Here is a 24,127-nt window from a genome sequence, read left to right as displayed (position 1 = left end):
CTTACTACGCCCTTTTAACGGGGCTCACTATTGGTTTACCCCATCGAGGATCTGCACATATTCATAAAGGTAACATCTAAAAATGACCACAGAATCACTTGAAAACAGCAGCCCATCTGATCTTAACACAATGTATTTGTCTGTACCATCACAACTGACAGAATTAGTAGAAAAAAGCAACATGTCACACACAGCCTTTAATCCACCCACATATCAAATAAATAATATAACAAAATTGTTATTGCTGCTTAAGTTCTCACCTACCTTTATCAATATCAAAAGCCACATACACAAAGTGTGGAATGGATTTTTTTCTGAGGCTACTCCTGCTCACTGTTGTGGTCCCAGGTAAATGCTCAGCATGACATCAGGTTTTTATAATCATCTTGTCAACTTAAGACAGCGAGACTGCATACAAAATCAAAGCACAGGTCCAAGAGCACATGGATACACTCTAGGCGTGGACTGAGATCGAGACGCATCTTAAGTTCTTCTGTGACACCTACAGCTCAGCATTTATCTTTTAGTAATAAATTAAATATCTTTATACTCCACCGTTACTAAGAACTGTTAAGTAAATGGGTTTTTAAAAGTTTTTGCTCCCACTCTCAGCCCACAGTCCGCCAGTGCTCTTAAATACATTTTTAAAGCCTCAACCAAGAGAAACAATAGTCAACACAACAATCACCAAAGACATAACAATCTTCCAAGAACAAAATTAAAGTAGGATTTAACCAGCTAGTGTTGGGGCTCTTGTAATACCAAGGTCAGTCCACCTCTTTGATTCACACTGAAATATCTCTAACTATTGGATAGTTTGCCATAACATTTGTTAAACTATATGGACATTTTGGAGGCTGTAGTTTGCAGTGCTGTTGAATTGTAGTTTGTTTTACTGAGTGTGTTTCTAATATTTAGTCTAACCCCAGTGATATAAACTTGTATGAGTTTTGGTAAGCATTATTGTATCTGGGAACAGGTTCGATCTACCTTAGTTAATCAACGGTTCAATGTCCCAAACCAAACACACCAGCTGGTGACCAACAGGAGCACACTGGGCCTAGCTAACATGCTAAACTGTTAATGGTAGATACTACAGCGGGGACTTCCACAGTCACTACAGATGCAGATTTAGATTTTTCTTCTGACCGTCAGCTGACCCTCGTTAACCAAATATTAACTGCTAACAGACAAGCAGAGAACTGAGTCCCAGTTCAGCCGTCTGGAACAGTAAGCCGCCACAATGTCGCGTGCACTGACTGTACCCAGCACATCAATTAGTTTAGCTGCGAGGTTGTTAGCTGTGTGTCTGATGGCTGATTTAACCCGCCGGTCCTCATCAAAATAGTGGCATAAAACTGTCACTTAGCTCTCCATTGTGAACGCCGTCCAGCAGTCAGTGGTGAGAGCCACAAACTCAGCAGAAAAAAAGAGCTTAAAAAAATAACTTGCTAGCATTAGCAAGTGAACACAAACAAACTAGTTGTGTGCTTTGAAGAGAGTGTAAATGGACATAATGGTTTCAGTTCAAAATATATTTTATTTTGCTGCCCATCTACTGTAAATACCAACTTTGGATAAGTATCTCATACAACCCAACTAAAAAAAATCCAAACTATCCCTTTAAGAAGTACATTGTATTGTCTATATCTCTTTTACCATGCAACAAATTATTTTACATGGCCCACACGGCTTGGCAACAGGGTGATTTAGCATTCAAATCAACTCAAACTAGTTTTTACAAGGGGTTCATACACCCATATCTACTGAACAGAAAACACAGATCACTGGACTTCACTTGCCTGCCTATCGACTGACGTTCCGGGACCAGCTAAACACAAAATTAACTTTAGTCTGGGCATTTCAACAGTTTAATAATAATAATAATCACTCAGTGTACAGCCACTATTAGACTGCAATAACCAGTCAAACTACACTGTAAAAAACATGCCTACATGTTAACCCTCTTACCTGATGATGATGTCATATGGACAGCGATCAGCACAGATCATCTTTATTTAGAGAACTCTTCAAAGTGCTTCACAAGATTTGAGATAGTCTCTATGATATATCTATTTTACATTACTCAACCGCATCTTAACATGGAAATGATTTGTTTGGTGCTTTATTAATGTTCTGAATGTTGAGTTTGGCCTCTTTAAATGAGGGTGATCACACCTCTTAATTTTGATTAAAGGTTTGGAGGTTGAGCTCTGTGAATTTGTAGGAGTTTAAGTTTTTTGTGTTTCCATAAACTGGTTTGGAATGAATAAATTAGTCTACTAGGCATAGTTTGGTCAGAAATTGGCATTTTAGGCTATGCAAATGTCGCCTTGGCCATCTGATCACATCTAACCCTGACATCTATGAGAGTATTATGGAGAGGTGTTCAGGAATTTGTTTCAATTGGAAAAATTGTATTGTTCTTTCATCTCCGTGAGTTAAAGGTTTGCTACGTCAGTTTATTCGGCAAAGACGTTTCCATTTCCCATTTAGCACATCAACTCTTTGACAACTTTTTTTACAACGGCAAAAAAAGACATCTAGCAAGTAAAAAAGAGATAGAGATATAGATGTTAAAAAAGACAGTCAACAATCAAAAGGTATTGACTGGATACATTTTTACCCAACATTTTACAAACAAGTTATATATTTTAAGGAATAAATAAGTGGCATGAGTGACACAAAGCAAACCAATACTGATTATGAAGGACTCATACAACAAATAACTGCCCACAGAGATACTGACTGGGACCAGTGATGGTTAAGTGAGGGTGACTAATTGGGATATGTGCTATAGCCATATAGAAATTAAGAAAAGTGGCAACATTAAGTGAATAGTTACACTAGGAGTTGAAATGATCCAACCCTAAAAGATGACATGAGGGCTGTTTGTAAAGTTTTACCTGTCTTCTAGTGTTACTCAGTGATTCTGATCTGAATCAGCACATGCAACAGATACTATCTTATGCCGGAAAAAAAATCTGAAAATATAATAAGTGCACTGAAAACGAGCAAAAAAGAGGTCTCCTGATAAAGATGAAGTGGTATGAGACAAGGCACTAGGACAGCTACTAAATGGACCTCAAGGTCATGTTGTATTTGTGAATTTAGGCAATGCTTTGGCACTACTGACATCTGCTCTCTCATGTAAAGCGTGCTCGGAAAACTGGCTGTCCAGATAAACACCTAACTTGTAGAAAGATGCAGATTAGCTCATACGCCTGTTGCTGTTTTCACTGATACAAATCATCAGTTTGTCACTTAAAAAACCTTCTTTCAAGTGGTGAACAAAAACTCTTCTCTGTCACACAAGATAATGCAGCATACTGTGTAGCAGCTATGGCGGAAAAGGGGCGACACAATGTAAGAAATTGCCACTGACGGCAACCAAACCTCTGTCCTGCCTGAAATTGACTACTGAAGATGGTAGAGTACATCATGATGACGTAGGAAGCTCCATGTAAACAGAGCTCTCAGTGTATTTGTATTATTTACCTGTTGTGGAACTGCGCTTCCCTTTCAGGTACATTTTAATAAGTGCTGCTCATCTTGCTTGATAGTTTTCTTCTTCATCTTTGCATTACTTCTGACTAAAATGTGTGAATTCATTCATTCATTCATTCATTCATCTTCAACCGCTTGTCCCCGTCGGGGTCATTTTGGCTAACGCAATCCTTTCTGTGATGGTTTCACTGGTCAATCAACTTTACATATAAACATTAGTTTACCACATCAAATGAGTTAGAGTTCCTGCTATGGCTTAGGGTTGTGCCACTGTGAGATGGGTGGGACAGCCCGGAGCTTTCGAGGGCTCTGTCAAAAACTTTTTTTAATGCTTTTTCCTCACCAAACACTCCACGTCATTAAACTCCACACACTGTAAGAATTTAGGGTTTCCTCCGGGTTCTCCGGTTAATTGATGTCTCTAAAATTGCCCGTAGGTGTGAATGATTGTCTGTCTCTGTTCGTCTCTATGTGCCCTGTGATAGACTGGCGTCCTGTCCAGGGTGTACCCCGCCTCACGCCCGATGTCAGCTGGGATCGGCTCCAGCACCCCCGCGACCCCGACCCCGGGATAAGCGGTTGAAGATGAATGAATGAATGATGGAATTATTGACTTTCTGTTAATCTGTCCATCTAGATGTACATTGTTACAAGCTAAATTAAACAACATGGTTCAAAAATTAATGAAACTGATACCAAAGAAAAAGCTGAACAAGCAAGCCTCAAAATGTCAAGGCTCAAATTTAATTCCCCGCTGGAGATCAAAAGACAGTCTGGGTACGAGGGGTCCCATATTGACAACAGGCAATCCACAGTCAGGTGGATTGCCTGTACGGTCATCAACATTAAGTCAAGAGTCATATGCAGAACAAGCTATAAGAATTAACCCATGTATGGTACATTCACATTATATTACATTTGTAAAAGGCGCTTAAATCTCCAGGGAATTCTGCATCCACAAATCACGCAGGGTTTGACAGTAATAGTCCAGGTTGAAATTAGCAACCATTTTGAGAAATTGGCAACCAACTCTTGGCCTTTGGTTGCCATCAGTGACAACTGCTTTTTAACATCTAAAATATAGGGACAGCAAACAACTAAACGTATATGCCAAAATAAATATTTTTCTACTATTTGTCACATGATATTTTAATATTACTGTTAGTCAGAACTGGAAGCAGACAGTGCTACACATGTGCACAGACATCTGTTTTAGAGACAGTGGCGAAGCAAATTAAGTTGTTTGACTGTGGGGTGTCTGACGAACCCGTCAACATCACAAACAAACGTGCGAATGGATTTAACTGACAAAGAACCAGATGCACCTGAATGAAAAATCAAAAAGGAAATTTATAAATTTCCCTGTCACATTCTACTTTTTAAGCTGATGTATATCCACATAGTATCTTATTTTTTCTAAATATAAGAGAACTAAAATGGCAACTAAATTTCCAAATCAGTCATGTGCGAGTTTTTAAAACACACAGACTGTGCCATAAAAACAGGTTAATTCACGCAGCCTCCGGTTTCAGATCATGTGTGACGTCAGTCTCTAAATGTCCCTAAGCTCATACACAGTGATGCAGCACAGAATACTGTCAATTATGATTATTGTTTTAGCATTTCATGACTATCAGTTAGTAATAATAGAGAGATGACAGAGAAAATATCGGAAGAATTTGAATTTGAACCTGGGACATCATGGTTGTCTCTAAGTCATACGGGTGCCCCAACTGCTGTTAATTATTTATTTGAAGAGTTTGACCACCAATAAGGACACAGAGGTGTCAGAGACGCCGCACATGCACAGGCTGCTAGAACCTTATTTCATTAAAATGAATGAGCATTGTGATACCATTTGTCAAAATAACACAAATCTGTTTTCCACTGAGGTAATTGAGGACAAGGCCAAGCCTTGGCTCATTTAACCTGAACCCAGATTCCACTGCAAAACCCATTTACAGATGACCACTGAGCCCATCAATAAACTTGGTATTATTTCATGTTCCTATTATTCTTTTTTCCCTAAACACACTGGTATAAACTATCAACAATGACATGTCTTTACATAACAATAAAGTCCAGTCAAGTGGAGAACATTTGGCACAGTACAGTGGGGAAGAGAGGAACAATACATCAAGTGTGTCTTGAACTCATGCTTTCTCTCACAAACAACTAAAGTCACAAGAACACAAAGTCACATGAACATCGGGGAATGTATTATGATAAACGATATATATTTTGTCATATGCGATAAACCATAAGAAGCATGTACTTGTCATGGATGAACGTATTAAACGGTGTAACAAATAGGTCACCAGCTGGATTCTTTTCACTTATTTTATACATGCAAGTAAATACTAATGCAATGTTGTAAACAAGAACACAAATCCCAGACAGAGATGACAAATGCAAGTCAATATTCACTACATTACTCAGCCTTAAGTGTGCCACTGGTCTAGCCTCAGGGTCCAGATCTTTAATTGAGCACCAGGTCATAGTCCACACAAACTCACAATCACACACTAACTTCACGATTCAGGATTATTTGTATGGATTCATTTTGCATGTTTGTGGATTTGAACCCAGGGCCTTCCCGCTGTGTGGAGACTGCGCTGCACCTTAAAGAAATTTCACTGAATAAAAAATTAAATAAAATCAAAGTGAAAGTCGACTGAAAACTCAATGAAAGATAAAGCACTGCAACAAGAGGACTTAAACATTAACGACATAGAAAGCTTTAAAACAGCAGTTACAACTAATTCAGGCTCATTCAGGGTTTTAATCATGCCGTGTAAATAGTCCTGATATAAAAGAACAAGTTGCTAAACTGCTGCGTAGCAGAAAACGATGAAGATCATTTACAAGCTAGGTTTCAAGTTGGTCCAGTATCTCAGTTTTTCTTTCTGTTTTTTGTGTTCAGTCAGTAAAATATGTGTAAACCAGTGACAGCCAATGGACATGCAGGCGTTCATCTATAGGCCGCCATCAACAGACTACTTGTTGAACTTTATAGCGACACTGCATCTCATCACGGTAAAGTACAAAACAACACAGACTGCTTCTTAAATCCTATCCCTAAGCTCGGTGTCCCCGACTGACTAACAACAAAGTTGTCCGACCACTCCGGTGCTTCCTGCTGCAGGTTGACCTGACAGGCGTGGAGCGTGATGGCTATTCAGATCCAACTGGGCTCTGATCGCTCAAGTTCAGGCTGAAACAATACTGACGGAAAGCCAAACTGTCCCACACATACATGCATTAGAAACTTTTGCCACTCAACTGCAACACATGCTGACAAACATTGCGCTCCTGCAACATTTCATCATACACACCAACTTCACCACATATTAACTGAAACTCCTCAAACTTCAAACAAAAGAGTTATCATACCATCCCACCATACCACACAGACCTATGGCTTTTTTTAATCATGGGATTGTGTGTGTGTGCGTGTGTGTGTGTACTAACTCTTGTTCTTGCGCAGCAAAGCAGAGCTGATCCAGGGTTCTGTTTGGACCATCCTGCAAGAGGGCACGGTCTTGTCCTCCACGGATGATGACGTGATCACCATGGAAATGCTTGGCAATTGTCCAATCCAGCAGGGAAATACTGCCAATCACAGCGCTCTGACAGGTGGGCAGAGCTTGTGGGGGGGGATTTAGTCTGTCATGAGATGTGTTCAATCCCAGAGTTCGCTTCAACAGTTTACATCCAACTAAATCAATGAATCTTGAAATGGTGGGAAACCAACCAACCAATCAAAAGGCACCTTCTTCTCTGGCTTGTTTCTTTTTTTGTGACTGTGGTTTCTAAGGCAACCAACTGGTGTACAGGCAGCTTGTCTCTCTGAAGTAAAAATATAAAGGATGTAATCTCTGTCTTCTGTGGAGTTACACTATAGATATAGATCTCTAATTATACATATATATTCTGTTTCTCTGTGGGTTTGGGGAGCTGGGGGGAATAGAATATTTGGTTAGTCAGGTTAGCTTTTTGTTTTGTTGGTTTTGGCAGTTTCATGCATTCTTTCTGTGCGCTGGAGCTTTGTAACGCTCCAGATCGCTGGTGACTGATATTTTAAGTAGTCTAAAGTAAGCCTTTCTTCTATTGCAGGGTGTGAACGTGTGGCGACTCTGATCAAGAGTGTGAGCTAAATGTCAGAAGGGTGAAGGCATAGACTATACTTGCTTATGTTCACTTAGTCCAGGACAGGTAGTTCTGCAGACATCTTAGTAGTAATCCAGTACAGGGTTTGTGTGTCCAGGAGAATACAGTGTAGTTAGTATTCCCAGGTTAATAAGTCTCCATGGTCAGCTTGGTTCCAACAGATCTCATATTATTCAGCAGAATAAGTTCATCCAATGTTTGTTATTCTTCCAGACTACTTGTAAAGCACATCAACTAGCTGCAAAGTCAAGTTTGTGCTAACCAGGCTCGCCCAGCATACTGCCAGGTGGGCCGGGCGAGGTACTGTGATAGAAGGGGTGAAAGAGAAGGAGGTGGAGGGGAGTTGGGTTTCCAGCTGCCTGCTTTTACCCCATCCCTTAGGCTAAATATAGCTCCAATTACTGGTGCTTTCTGGGGGGGACTCGTCACTGGACAGAGCAGGGCAGTGTAGAGTGATGTTACCACTCAGATTAATCCAGTGACACACACACAGCCCTACACTGGTAATGTCACACAGCCTTTACAGCCAGAGCTCCAAGAAGTGTGTGTGTGTCTTTGTGTGTGTGTGTGTGTGTGTGTGTCTATGTGTGTGTATGTGTGTGTAGCAGTCACTCAGCCACCCACCTACAGCAGAAGGTGGCTGAAAGGGTGAAAAGGAGCTCTTTAAAAAAAAAAAAAAAAGTCAGACAACAATGTAAACCCCATACACTGCACCGGATGTCTCTGTTGCACAAACACATGTAAACAAACCAGTCCACTGCAACGTGTTGATTTCACGGAGACGCGCAGTTAAAGTCCCTCTTAACAGGATATCCACACTCACGGACTGTTTGCAGGAACAAAGTGACGAACCATCAGGCCTTCAAGCAGGGGCACACACGGGTTAAGCAGGGGGACAAAAGTTTAGATCCAGTATTTGAGGATTAGAAGCCAAATGTGTCCCCGTGTTGAGGAAACACACGGAACAAGCCGCCGACGGCCTGCATCCTACTTCCAAACTCCGACAGCGTCCTCTTGTTTACCAACGCGCAACTCGATCCAGGAAGAAGTCCAACCTCTGAGGCAAGCACAGAGAAATGATTAAACCACAAACAACGCCGGGACAGCAACGAACCAAAACTAAACCTCGTCTCGAAGTAAACTAAAAGAAAACCAAATCCAAAGTGAAGTTCCTGAGCTTTGCTGTCAGACGCCTTGTGTCGCTCCGTTTTGACGCGCCTCTTCTTCCGCTCTCCTTTCCTCACATTAAATGTCCTCCTTTTACGCGTCCTTTCTCAGAATTGGGGGAGAGTTTTTAGTCCTTCAAGGTGGAAACCTTCACAAGGGCGATTTCGACTCATGTTTCTCGCCCCGTTTTCCCTTTCCGTGCTTCTCCGTTAGTCGGAATCTGTGCTCCTCTCCCACACAGCTCCCCCACCCTGCGATATGGACCGTACCATGTGCCAGCGGCGGGGGTCGGAGCTGCTCTGTCTTACCGCGGCTTCACGCTGTACTGGGATAAACCGGGGCCGATACGCACACGTGGACGAAAACACGATATTGTGAACACTTCACGAGGAATTTCACATTAACCATCACTCGGTTGACTCAAAATAATGTAAGGTTATCAACATCCCGTTGAGTTAGCGGGACAGTAACCTTCCCTCTGACCACAGTAGTCTGTTCCGAGCAGACCTCTGCTGTCCTGGCCATTTATAGTAACAGCGGATATATATACTGGAACTTTATATTCACGCATACATAGACAACCTTTACTTAAACCCGTTATCCGGTTTAATAGATAAAACTCTTGACAAAAATAGGTTGCTACAAACTTAGAACCACTTCCTGCGTGGCCTTATAATAGGCATTACTTTTGTAAAAAAAAGTGGTCTGAAACTTGACTGAACCGCAGTCTAAAATGCATTTAACATTTTCAAAAAGGTTTACAAAAATATACCTTCAATTGTAAATTAAAATACAGTTTTGGATCTATATATATATATGTGTGTATATGTCTGTGTGTGTGTATTGTGGTTTACACCAACCAAGCCATTGAGCAATGTTTATTTATGGAGACCATGGAGGAAACATAAACCTAAATGTGCAAGTTATTCCCCCTTCCACGACAGATTTATGAGTTAACAAATAGGCTGCCCTGATAACTGCAACAACCACGAGATAACTAATTTACAGTGGATGACGTTCAACACAGATTATGATTGTCTGTTTGTATAACCTTTTATGTGACGCAGGCAAGTATGACAGAGCTGCACTAATAATGAGCGGACAAGTAGGTTTATTTATTGCCACCGCGTTACACACAAAGGCTCATTTTGTTCATTCAGTCTTTGAAAAATGTTTGAACTTCTCTATACTCGGGTAAACGCAGCCTCTACCCTCACTCAGCACGCACCCTCTATGGGGCTCTGTTGCTACCCGACGCGACGGCAGCTGCAATGCGATTGGCTGCATAAAGTCCCATCCTTGGCTGTGATTGGACAGCGAACGGGTCTGTGGGCGTGGCGACCGGCTTAGTTTCCCAGTGTCTCTTCAAACGGCGCGAGGCAGGAATGACGCGGAAATAGTTTGAAGATGTCAGGTAGAAATGGAAAGAGGGAGGGGGAGACCGAGGGAGAGGGAGGGGGAGACCGAGGGAGAGGGAGGGGGAGACCGAGGGAGAGGGAGGGGGAGACCGAGGGGGCTGGGGGTGGAGATACAGCCGGGGAGCGAGGGAGAGAGAGCGGGGCAAAAGGCTTCCATAAGCACATGGTCACTGAGTGACTCTCTACAGCTGAGATATGCGACTTCTCCTCGCAAACCTGCACCGAGCTAAAAGTTGTTACTGTTGCTATCCGAGCTTTCCGGCTAAATCAGGCACAATGCTGCCTGGGAACAGCTCCGCACACAGACAGAGTCATAAACCAGCTGACTGCTCCTTAAAGGAAAAGCCACCCTCAGATGCCACTCACTGCACTGAGAAATGTCTGTTCTTTTTAAAGGAGATTTATCTTTAACCTGCGCAGATAAATCAGTCAGTCATATGTTATAATAATAAAAAGTAATGGTGAAAAGTCCACTAAAGCTTGCTTACTGTAATTGCCTACTGTACAATGATAAGGTATCCCCTGATAATGCTCTACTTAATGCACATCAGACTGAAACAGCAGTATATGAGCCATAATATGCTAATACTGTACATAGTATATAATCGCAAGATGCAATAACAACAAATTTGTTTAGAAATGTAAATAAAATAAAATAATTTAGAAACCCTTTGTTTCTCAAAAAAGAATAGTTTATAGTAAAAACCCAGGAAAGTGTAGTTAAGCATGCTGGCTTTGCATTGTCCCTTTTACTCTAGTTTCTGCAGTTCCTTGGTGATCTACTCAAGCTTCAGGCTCCCAAACCCGGGTTCAAATGGCTGTACTCCCACACACTGAAAAACAGCTGACCAGTCACAGCTAAAATAAGATAGCATAACAACATGCTATGATTATAGGGCTTGCATTAAAAGTGATAAGTCAAAAACAAGCAGGAAGCAACATTATAGAGCAGTACAGTACAGTGGCTATGTACGCATGTAGTAATGACATGCAGATGTATCACTACAGGTGGTCTGCTTCAAAAAATGCCTAATATCCAGCTCAGAGTGCCTGGGTCTGTCTGAGTGGGAGCCAGGATAACGTAATGCATGTTGCTAAGGAGAAGTGCATGCAACAAACACGGTTCTATAGGAAGACAACTTATGGTGTCATGTTTTTAGTGACTCCTTCTGTGTGATTGCAGCCTAGAGGCACCACTATGATCCAAACGAAATCAAACTCGTGCTGAAAGGTTTAAAGACAGTACTGGGTGCAAATGCCAGTGTAGACATTAGATCTGGAGGTCTGTCCATCCACACCTGCAGATTAACTTTGCAAACTGCAATGAGGGAGCAGAGATAAAAAATTAACCTAAACAAAGGTAACGTGAGCTATAAATTCAATAAAATGACAGCTAATGGAGGAGGCAGATGATGATTTAGAATTAATCTGATACCATTTTTATAGAGTGGCTTTATAGAGGGTTTCTACCCTAAACCAAAACAAGGAGACAGGGTGGAGAGTTTTTTTTTCTCCAAAAACATGAGAGGTATGAACGAGGACGTGCAAGTGACAACTTTCATTAAACAAAAATCATCTTCCATCCATTGTATTAAAAAAAGCAGTCCATCACGTCTCCACTTCCATCACAATAAACAATCACAAAATAATTAATTTAATGTCATTTCTTTTCTTACATGAAAAAAAATCCAGTGCTATATTTTAGTGTCTGTATTTTGTGTAGGGGGGGTTTCCATTGTGCATATGTAGAGTCCTTTTTGGGTAACTTTTTGACTGTTTGGATAATTCGTGCCCAAACATATTGTTAAACAGTTAATATATAGCTAAATTGAATTACCAATACGTATTACCATCTAATAAAATGTGCTGATCTTCATTTTTAACTAAAAGGCTGTGTTGAAAACTATAGCGCAATTGGTTTTCTTCACTTTGACTGTACATGAACCAGCAGTTGCAATAGGAATCATCTTATAAGTAGCATTTTTACATAATAGACTATATGTCATTTACATGCTACGTGACATTCACCTTAACATTTTAAATTTGGTTAAAACAAAAAATTGTAAATTACACAACGAAAAATATAATGTTGGCACTATAACCTCAGATCCACATATAACAGGGAATGTATTCAGGCAATACAATGTAAACAGAGGAAATAAAACTAGACATGTGGTTCAAAGGTCACAAAAAACCCTAAAAAGCGGCACTCATGAGGTGCAACCAAAAAACTGTGCAAACATCTTGAACTGAGTCTGTGCAGACTTTGCTGTGATTGATGACAACTTGACACACCGTTTAGTCCATAAACAGGCCATTTCACCTGTGCATACACACTCATTTTGATTTTATTGTCGAGTATATTTCTGCACGGGCAAACATGCCATCAGATGGTGGCTTGGCACACAGATATACAGAAAGGTAAAGGGACAGAGCTTAACTCTACTATTAAGTCAGCGTTTCACTAGCCTACTGTGTGCATGTGGCTTTTTGCAGAGAAACATGGGCTGTTCATCATTTCTACGCTTATGCCATGCAAACCCAACAATTATCTCAGCAAAACAATTAGAGACAGATGAGCAACAGGTGAACGTGTGTGTGTGTGTGTGTGTGTGTGTGTGTGTGTGTGTGTGTGTGTGTGTTTGTGCTGGAGCTGACAGGACATTCATACACTATACGGCTGACCTACACAATTGTTCTGTGGCTTCTCTGTTATATAAAAAATATATATGTACATACATATATTTAAAAATATATATATATATAACAGAGAAGCTACAGAACAGTTGTGTAGGTCATATATATTTATATATATTCCAAACAGATAAATAATTGGGACTGAAAAGAATAAAGGAAAATGTACATCTCGTGTAGAAACTAATATTTTAGCACATATCAAATGTATTTATAAGATAATATACATGCTGACTGATATACATGCCCTGTATAGAAATAGTATTGCACTGAAAAGAGTTACCAGTTTCTCAACAACAGAAATTATTTAAAATCATTTTTAAGAAAAAGTTTAAATGGCACACTTTAAACTTGGACTGAAATATACATAGCATTTGCAGTGATGAAGCTATCATCCCAGGGCAGCAGTAATTTGCATGAATAAATAAATGCGTATTGCTGGATATCATGAATAAGCACTTCATGTTTACAGCTCTTTTGTGCTGTGAGTTGTCACAACATAAATCATCAGTATCTAAATGTATTTGTTTAAAACTCATTCATAGCTATAGTGGCTTATTTCAGTTTGATTTAAAAAAAATACTAACATTGTTCTTACAGCTTTTACCCTTATTATAACCTCAAATCCTGCCTCAGTACAAACAGGTAGTGATACAGCATATTGCATTGGCAGAACAGCAGCTTCTCAACAGTTTACTTAAAAAGGCTGAGGGATTAGATGCAGCCGTGTCCCGTTGTCTGCTTCCCCGGTTGTCTTTCTCTGTCTGTTGATGGTTGTGAAACGCATTGCTATGCCTTTATTACTGATTAGTATTTTCCTTCACAGACTTACTGACGAGCTTCCACCAAATCACGTTCAGCTGTACTAACGACCAGACAGCAGAGATTACAACGGCAGTGCGAGGAGGCAAGCAGACTCCAACACTCACGTGCCTTGCAGCAAAATTCCACCCGGCAACTATACACTGTACCATGGCAACAGCCCTGCCATTGGTCCCCGGTGCGTTTTCAAATGACCAATGGGATGGCCAGCCGCGGGTGATGCTTGTTGCTAGGTAAACATGATGCAGAGGAAAGATAGAGGAGCAGAATTACCATGCTGCTACTGCAGGGTGCTTTCAGCAAGGAGTGGAGGAGGGAGCACTTCACACTCGGAGATACCCTTCTCACTTGGCGGTGCCAGAGAGACAAAAACAAAGCGAAGCAGGAATGACACAGGCAAAGAGGAATAAAATATAAGATTGACTTAAAGCCTGTGGGACTGGTGCCGGCAATGTTCTTCACACACAAACGCCATTAATGTACACATAAGCAAGCCGGTAGGAAAATGATCAACCCATTACTTTCTTTAAACAATGCTTATTGGTGATTTACCGAAATACTCAATTTAAATAATAATAAAAAGAAAAGGATTTCGAATGATCCTGCCCCAACACTAACTGACTGAACATGGTTAAGAAGAAAAACCTACTCATGTAAATAAATACAATTAAAGAGTGGAATATCAACAATGTAGCAAAATAGTTTCTATATAAGATACATAGTCTGTAGTCTTTTATTACAGTTAGTAAGCATACATCGGCTATACGAGCTTGTGCAATTAGCCTTAGTATTGTATGGGCGACTGTACTGATGCAGGTTCATTTGACCCTCCTTTGTAGCTCTGTTTTCAATGGTGATTTCATTCTTCAAGGTCCCCGTTTATGAACTGTTTTTGTTTGATGACTGTTTTAATAAGAAAATGATTCTGGATTTCAAACAGGCTCTTATCCAGACCAAAAACTATTCAATATTCTGTTTCAACCGTAGCTTACAGTTTCTCAACCTTATGCCTCGTTCACACCAAGAAATGAAGCCAACACTTCAGAGCCCAAACCTGCAGTTCATCAAGTGGCCATTGGGGCTGGCTCCAAAAGGGAGTCTGATGTTAAAATACCTTTAAAACTTTACATCAAAAATAAACATGTTTACAGCCTGGTACAAAAGAAGGTTTTGGTCTCTATAGTTAATTGCCTTATACTTGAAAACTGTAGAGGGGTGAATATTTGTATAACTCAATCGTTTAAATTATATTAAGTTTTAAAGTTCTGCATAATTAAGGGTGTGGCTGCTGTAAGTCTCAGGTGGCTAACGTTACCTGCTAGTCGTCTGCTTTACTAGGCCTCACAGACACCTCAGCTATCGGCCGTGCTAAGGGGGCTTGGTGCCTTTTAGGGGATTTTTCCATGCAAATATCATACAAATATGACTTGTTGCGCATTTAATTGTACTAAAGGAGCGTTCAAGAAGTATGTGCTCCAGTTTTTCTCAGTGAGTGAAATTTTAGTATATTATTAGTTTATTACACATACAATTAAAATACAAGTCCTCCACTGACTTCTATTTTTCAGTGTCAAAACAAACAATTGCACTGTTTGCCATAGCAGTATGGGGAATAACAATGTTAAGATTGTCATTGTTATTATCTCATCGCGGATGTGTCGATGTTATCGAAATTCAGGTTATTTAATTGATTTAAATCAAATTGTTCCGTTAGACATATATTTAGTAAAGTGTTTCCCACATAAATAGATTGTATATGCCGTGGTAACTGTCCTGGAGAGGGAGACCTTCAGTTAGCCACTGAAGCAACTCCAATTCAGGCAGCGCAGACTGCAGCACGGGGTCCAACTCTACATCCCAGACTGCCACCACTCAAATCCGGATAAGCAAACTTTGTTGATACCGTACACAACACCCTGCTGACCTCCTGCCTACTGTGACCCCCGGCAATGGCTGGAGCCACCAGGAGTCGCCCACTTCGACCTTCATTTTGGCCCTTCAGAAACCTATGGGTGACGTTGTGGTGACTCTGTCCATAGTTTATACAGCCTATGACTCACACTGTACGACTTTAGCCAGGATTTTCAACTCACCAACAGTTTTTGTAGCTCCCTGATAAAAAGCCCAAATCCCAAAGAGGCAAATCAGCATTGGCTTGGCGTTAGCAAGACAGTGCTTGAGCGCTGGTTAAATCCAGCAGGCTATAATCTGGACCCATTGGGGAAGTAGAGCCAATGACAGTGCATAACATGGATTAAGGGGAAGCCTGGGGAAGGGGTCTCCTGAAGGTAACACTAGGAACTTTCCTGAATTGGTTGCATTTGCAACATGGATCAAAGTTGTTGTTGCTGAACCTAGAGAAAACAGGCTATAAATAAAAGACGTGTGGAAACATTGTGATCACGTGTGCGACAACTACCCCTAACCCTTCTTTTCTGTTACTTCTTTGTTTTATCGCACGAACAACTTGGTAAAATCCTGTGTCGCTCATAGCATTACGTCATGTCCCCGTCATTTCTGTTGAATTTCAAATTTGAAGTGAATCCATGCGTTCTTTTGTTAATTCAAATGTCACTTCAAGCAAGCAAGCCCTCTGGAAAACCAAAATGACAACTGCGTCTCTCGTCACTTTGGTATAAACTGAACTGCCATCTCTGTATCACACGATGTGCAGATATAGAGTATTTATATAGTGTTTCCTCCCCAGTATTCTCACTGTGTTGTGAACCCATACACACGTTACACCCTCCTGTTGAACATCCTCAGTGATCAGTGAGAATAAATGGCTGGTGAGTGTCGCCAAATGGATCAAAGCAGACATGTGGCTGTCTACGGTGGGAACTTGCGGTGTACAGGAAACTGGCCATTCCAAACTGGGAGAAAAAGGACATGTGTGGCAATGTTTGACAAATTCATACCAGATTTGGTATCGATCCTGTATCCTGATGAACAACTTCCCAGTAGCAGAGTGTAAGCACATTTATGGTCCGTATACTGTAGTTCAATCCTGGGTGACTTGCACTTCCTTGAGGATTTCAGTTTTTTACTACATTACACTTCTACATCACTACATTTATAAGGATAACCGTCCACAATTTCCTGTGTCACAATTGTGGGCATCATAAAAACGGCAATTTCTGAAACTTTCCGAGACCAACGCCCATTTAACATCATAAAAACTGGTTATTTTTAAACATAACCCGACCCAATAAAGTTCTGGTTAGTGGTTGCAGATAAAAAAAAAATTGAGAACCTATAATAAACATATAAAATATGACGCATTGTTATCGAGTGAAATACCCAAGAATATAGAAAATACTAAAAAAAAACATGCTGCATTAATGAATCAGTAATAACAAGTCAATAATAAAATACATGACAATACTGTAAGACACTGTGTGCCAGTGTCTTTACTGTAAAGGAAAGTTTATTGGTAGGGCACATTTCATACACAAAGGCAATTCAAAGTGCTTTACATAATGCTACATTAAAAACATTCTTTAAAAAAGTGTTCAAATTCGGATGTTAATGTCTGCATAGTTTTACTTCAGTACACTTTTGAATGCAAGTCAAGTTTTGAATACTTCCTTCACTCCTGTCGATACCAATGCTTTGAACTGTCATTTAGAAATTTCAAAAAACAAATAATGTTATAGTATAAAAACATTTGAGGAAAAAACATATTGTTCACTCTTTATACTTCAAAAATAGCCTACTCAAAAATAAGTGAGCCATTGGAGTGTTTTAAGATTACATTTAACTTTAAATGGGTCCCTATGTCTTACATGCTCAGGCATTATGGAGGATTACTAATATGTGTCGTATTATATCAGACACCAACTTGCACACAAAATCATACAAGAGACCTCAGTATTTAACGAATTATATATATTTTCATTCCCATAGATATTATAATAACATATTTACCTTTACATGTAAACCGAAACCAGTGGTTAATATTAGTAGACGTGTAATAGTTTATTTTTTAAAAGTGAAACATCTGCAGGAAGTGTCAAGCTTTATTGAGACAGCATAACACAGAATAACACTAAATACATGTAATTGAAATAGATGACTGAGTAAAAAAAGTGTTTTCCCTTTTAGATCATATATAACATTACTGCTAACTGCCTAATCACCGCTCACACACACACACACACACACACACACACACACTCACACGCTCTCTCTCCCTTTCACTGGCTATCCTTACGCACTGACTTAGAGATGGCTACTTGTTCAACACATTTTAGTTTATAAACATCTTAAAAATTCTCTATGCTTAGATTCGGTGGGAGTCTAGACTGGCCTCGCAATACACGGGTGGAAACCCTGCTGCCGTGCGTCGGCCTGTCCAGATGCTCTCCACAATGTTTCGATGGTGAACCACGTAATACCTGTGAAACATTTGATGGTTTTGATGATGGTGGTCAGAACGCTGTCCGACACTTCATCCAAAACCTCCCATACATACAAGTTAAGTTAATACCTGGTGACTGAAGACCATAGTATATGAATCACTCTGTTTTCACACTGAAAGCATTCAATGAGTCCTGTGACCTGTATCGAAACATCTGTCCTTGTCATTTCCCTGTCACTGAGGGCTGTGTCAACTACGCAAAAGACATCAACGAGTCTAGCAAGAACCGATGATCATTTTAATATGTGTCCAGATAGAGGAGCCAAAATCTAATGATGCCACTTCCTCACTTGAAAACAGGCAACATCAATCCAACCAACCATGAGTCCAAGACATCCCACTTGAACCACAGTCCGACTGGAGGGTTTGTAGAGGTCATAAACAGGTGGATCTAATGAAAACAACTGAGGAGATCCCACCACAACAGGTTTAAGTCAGGCTCTCATTGTTGATGAGTTGTAAGTGTAGTCTAACCATTCTCTGCATTAAAAAGCAGAACACAACACAAATCTGACAACACCCACCACATCCTAAAAAAAAACATATCTCAGACCAACAACATGTCACGTTCATTCAAACTGAAGCCTAGTGCCAACATTAGCTTCATCCCTGTCACAGCAAAAGGGTTCAACTGGGTCACTGTTCTGCTGTTACAGCCGGTCCATATGAGCCCGCACACACCCAGACGCGCATCTACACACACACACACACACACACACACACACACTGTTGCCAGGCGAGACATAGTCGGGTTCAGTGTGAGACCCAGAAATAGAGTCCCAGTAAGGACAGGTGGAAGGGTCACATGCAACAACCCCCTCGCCCAAATTACCAGCACACATACAGAGAGAGAGAGAGAGAGAGAGAGAGAGAGAGAGAGAGAGAGAGAGAGAGAGAGAGAGAGAGAGAGAGAGAGAGAGAGAGAGAGAGATTGACAGACCTGAAGTGAGACAAATAAAATAAAGCCACACAAGCCGAGAGGCTTTACCTGAATGTGGATGTGAAATCTATGACATTACTGTATTTAAAAGGGCTGACTGTTACTATCCGGCTGTTAAGTCTGACGTAACACTCTTTCAAAATATGATTTCTGGGTCCAAACGCTTTGTTGAAACAAAACAGACAACAACGGGCCGAACATGTGAACAATTACGATCACCTCTAACGTCAGTTAGACATCTTTTTCATCGATAACAACGGGGAACATGGCACTGCGGCGTTGCGGCAAATACGAGGCTTGGACCGGGAAAGCATATTTTTAAGGGGTGTTACGTCAATTTATGTGTATTTAATGTAATGTACAATTTAATTTCACCACACTTGTGTTCAGCATGATGTAAATGATTTTGATAATTAAAGTATTAGATAAAGGGATAGAATGTGGCATGTATTGGTTGAAATGAAGGGTAAGTCTCCAAACAAAAGTATTCTCCCTAACAAAACGTAAACAAAGACAAATTTGGTCCACTAACAAGCTTGTGGTCAGCGTTATCAACCGTATCTCACGGCCCTCCTACGCAGAAAGTTTACTCAGTTCTTATAGACAAATGATTGATAATTCATTGATCCCATCCCTATTTCTGTACTTTCCTCTCATCCTCCCAGAAAATAATTTAAAAGTGCTGGAAGTTTTGTTATTTTTAAACTGACTCTATAAAGTTGTCAGACCAAATGTTAGTTTGTGTGCTCCCAAGGCTCATTTTGTTTTGTTTTTTTCTGGTCTGAAAGTCTGAACCATCAAAAACAAAGAAAATCCAAACTAGAAACGAACAAACCATGGTGAGACCATGGTTGCTCGATACAGAAGTGTTCAAACACAGAACCCGAAACCAATGTCACAAAGGTGTGAGGGGGTTTCCGAAGTTATTTGACCATCCGACAAGTACTTCTGAAGAAGCATGCGGGCACTTTTACACTTCTACTAGTGGTTGCTGACTAAATAAGCGCTGCGCTTTCACTTCGATTGCAGTGCGTTAAATTTATTAGGGAACAACAAAGCTGAAATCATAACAGGTCTTCACAGAAAATACCTTCACATGCAAACTGCATCTATCACTGCATCTTCTACTTTCAAATATGTCCACATATGCAATCTGCTATAACGCAGTTTCCTCCTTTGACTCATGATTGTGGGATAACTTGCACTTTCTTTCATCTTTTTTTGGACTCAATGCATCTCTGTGGCAATGTCATAGTGATGATCATGAATAAAAAGAAGGGTCTGTGTTTTTAAAGACAAATCTGAAACTTCTGTCTGCAGCAATGTACACTCTTTACACACACGCTGTATAAAAAATGCATTCACAAGTCTCCATCTAACCCATAGGGTTTACAATGTGGAACTCTACCCCTCCATTGATTGGGAGATAATCACACACTAAAAGTAAAACAAGGCTGAACCCTTCCACACTTTGTGCAACTCACTGTTTCTTGAATAATTAATCTCAGGAAACTGTTGTGCCAACTATTTGACTCTTTCACCATTTTAATTTTAATTTATGTCATTAATTTATCCTTAGCAGTCACCAACTGATCCTTAAGGCTGAAAGTCAAGGATCTCTGAATTAAGATTTAGATATTTGTTTTGTTTATAATCCATGGTTCATGGCAATGTAAGCACTGTGTTCAGATGGACGGTTTAATAAGAAGAGGACACACTATAAGCCTGTCCACTTTTTAACAAGTGATCTAACTCTCTCTTAGAGCTGCATACTGCTCAAATTTTGTTTTACTTGAATATGTCACAGATACGTTACAGATGCTGAAGAGGGTCCAACTTCCGCTTCACAGGGACTTTAAAGACAGCGAACAGGCACCTTGCATTCAGATATCCATTAGTCACACTGGCCCTCATTTATCAAAAGAACGTACGGCAGAAAAACGTGCGTACGACCATTTCCTGGCAAACTTCGGCATTTATCAATTTGGACGTGAGCGTGAGCTACGATCAAATCTCACGTCTGGTCTGAGATCGTGTACGCAAATTTGAGCCTGTGTATTTGCAGTGCAGCACAGCAAAATCTAGCTGAAAATAATGAATAAACCTCAGCTGTCATTAAGCATAAGCAGTCACATATTAAGAACAGATCAAAGTGGATTCTTAAAACGAATTAAAAAAAAAATTTTGGTTGGAGCAATTGATTGTACTCATGTGCGTCTGAAGGCACGATCCATGAATGATTATGCATTCATCAATCGCAAAAACTACCACTCGATAAATGTACAGGTGATTTGTGATGCCAAGCTGTCGCTTTTAAACGTGGTGGCCAGGGGGAACACACGGGCTCACTATTGCTGTTGTTGCTCGTTTACTCAGGCCTTGTCCACACGAAAACAGATCGTACGAAAACGATGTTTACCACCCCCCATTCTTAAAAAGTTTGCTTTTTCAAAGTAATAATTCAGTCCTTTTTCCAACAGACATCCCATACAAAGTTCCAAAAATGGCTAGGTAGTCAGTGTCTGGTGATATTAGCTGACCTCGCTGGCATTGTCAACACTCAACGAGGTGGTTTCACAATTAAGGCCTAACCTTTAAATACCGATTCTGTTATATTATAGTATTAGAGGGGAGATCTGTTGTGTCAATACAAACGAACCTAATTTCTCGTGTGTTACTCCGTGTGAATAACACACACTACGTGTACAGGAGAAGAGCATGACACTGATAAAAAGAAATCAAACTTGAGGGAGACAGTTAAGCAAATAAAGGAAAAAAAGCTTTCTTACAACAAAATTTTTCAACGTAATGGAAACCCAGTGACAGAGAGGAAGAACCAAACTTTCCGCCCCAGGATTTTACAAAAACGATGTGATTATAGCATAAAACCGCTGGGTAATCTGATGTGTGGAGCCCAATTCAAAGACAATTGGCAGTCAGAAGCACCCACATTGCTTTTCGAGCGTAAGTAACAGGGCATATTTGTACAACTGAAACATTAAAAAAGGGCCAGGGAAACTTCAACAGAAAATCTCCCAACCACTCAAACAACCACAGCAGGGACCTTCAAAAGACTGCATAGGATTGGACTCATTCAACACACTGGAAGAAGTATGAAGAAGTCTTAAGAGTAAGCAGCATTCTCATTTTGAAGGGTTTGGCGATATGACGTATGTAGTACCTTGAAGCGTACGTTGGTATCTTATGATTCTAACGTGAAGCTGTAAATACAGAGTAGGTATCCCAACCTTTAAAAAAACAACTTGAAAATTCTGTTTGAGGGCCTGCGTTATTTCATGTAGTGCTGATGTTGTTTTAAACACGGCCATATGCTGGAAACGGCTGCAGGTATATTGGCTGCAGGTATATTATTAAGCCGCCAAAGGTGAAACTACCTTTTAGTTTGGCCGCGAAAGAGCTGCCAGGGAAACTGCTTTGGCATGATTCTACGTGGAGAAACTCGCTTTTACAGATCTGTCAATTAAATCAAAGACTTGATTAATTTCTTTATTAGAGGACAGCCCTAAATGTATTGTCATCCTACAATTGTTGTTGTCTCCCTGTGTCCCCCTTTAACTGTTACACACCCACCTGGGGAGGCATGCCTCACCGCTTGGAAAACTCTGCTTTAAACCTAACAAAGAAAAGTATTGTGTCTTTAACTTTAGTCAGTTTCAGGGGTGTTGGGGTTAGTTTCAGATTGCTTAACTTATTTTCACCTTTGCTTTGAAAAAGGTTTATGCAAAAGTTCTGAATGAAATATAAATGCATTACACATGCATGCACATTAGAAGACACTGGAAAGCCATAGGAAGGTTGGGATGAGTTTTTAAAGGCAAGTGTGTAGACCAAACTCTTGGGTCATAGTGAACAGCATGTATCATGATAATTGACATTAATCCTAGGTTTAGTATCTTCACACCGCTGTGGTTAGGTTACATTCATGGTATAAAATCATGGCCGAGCTGTCCTTTTATTTACACACAAACCTCAAAGCATCACATACAGCATAATTTTATTTAAGAAGACATGACAGGAAAACAACTTCTTTTGCATGTGTGATTAATCAGCCACACCAATTTCACCAGAAAGGTTTTTGTTTTCCCTGATGATGTACGTAAGTGCGCACAGCTCTGTTGCAACCACTCTAAGAACTTTTTTCTTTCGGACGCCATGAGACATGGACATGTCCAGAGGAGAGAGCGCCACAAAGTACGGAAACCTCAACCCTGCAACAACAGACAGAATAAGGCAGATATGGGATGTTACATACACACAAACCCCTTAAAACGGTGTAGGTAATTATTTTAATCATGATATCAATATATGTTGTGATATAGTAACATATCTGGGGAATCAATTGAGGAACAGTTAGTGTAAAATAACAAAAAAAAAGTCTGTTTTGGCTAATCCAACAAACTAAATCATCACATCTATGCAAAAACCATAAAAATCCAATATTGCCATTAAGCAGTCATTGCTCATTGATTTGCATCATTGCTCAAGGTGGCCTAATACACCCAGAGATATTAAATGGATCACAGCCATGGCATTAACCAGTATGGTAAAATCTACAACAACTGACAGTTCATTTTGTCTCAGATTATATTGTTGTTTTAATGAGAATTAATGGACGATTCATTTAGATTTTTTGGAATGTTAACATAATTTAGAAAGCCTCGGCTTATAATTTGGTGGGAACTACAATGATTGTATTATACTAAAAATGCACTGACAAATATAGTAGTGTATTTAATAGCAGCTATGTAGAATAGTAGCTATGTATGAAGTTCAACACGACCCCGGGTGCAACAGTTGGAATCTCTCTTAATTACAGTTAACTTCAACGCTGAGTAACTACAACTATGTACTACAAATATACTTTTTCATACTAAGTATGACGTACAAATGAGTGGAGTATGTAATAAGTTTTTTAAGCTTAACATTGTTGAAACAGAGGCGCTAATATTGGTAGCAGGAGCAAGTTTG

General features: G+C 40.1%; 1 protein-coding gene across 2 annotated transcripts in view; it reads right to left on the bottom strand.

Annotated features, from left to right (window-relative positions):
* The window catches only part of dyrk1b (dual-specificity tyrosine-(Y)-phosphorylation regulated kinase 1B), a 48,799-nt gene that overhangs the window by 18,615 nt on the left and 6,057 nt on the right, over window positions 1–24,127 (bottom strand). Inside the window, exon 1 of one of the 2 annotated variants that reach the window (XM_083919162.1) lies at window positions 6,979–9,064. The exons of the other annotated variant lie outside the window; for it this stretch is intronic. Coding sequence (XP_083775288.1) covers window positions 6,979–7,081 — 103 coding nt within the window. The 5' untranslated portion in view covers window positions 7,082–9,064. Of the gene's footprint in view, window positions 1–6,978; window positions 9,065–24,127 lie in introns of those variants that run through there. 2 annotated transcript variants of the gene reach the window in all.

Source organism: Echiichthys vipera (assembly GCF_963691815.1).
Source record: "Echiichthys vipera genome assembly, chromosome: 8".
NCBI classification, from domain to species: domain Eukaryota; kingdom Metazoa; phylum Chordata; class Actinopteri; order Perciformes; family Trachinidae; genus Echiichthys; species Echiichthys vipera.
Note: the sequence above shows the minus strand (reverse complement) of the source record. Positions and strands in the feature narration are given on the sequence as shown.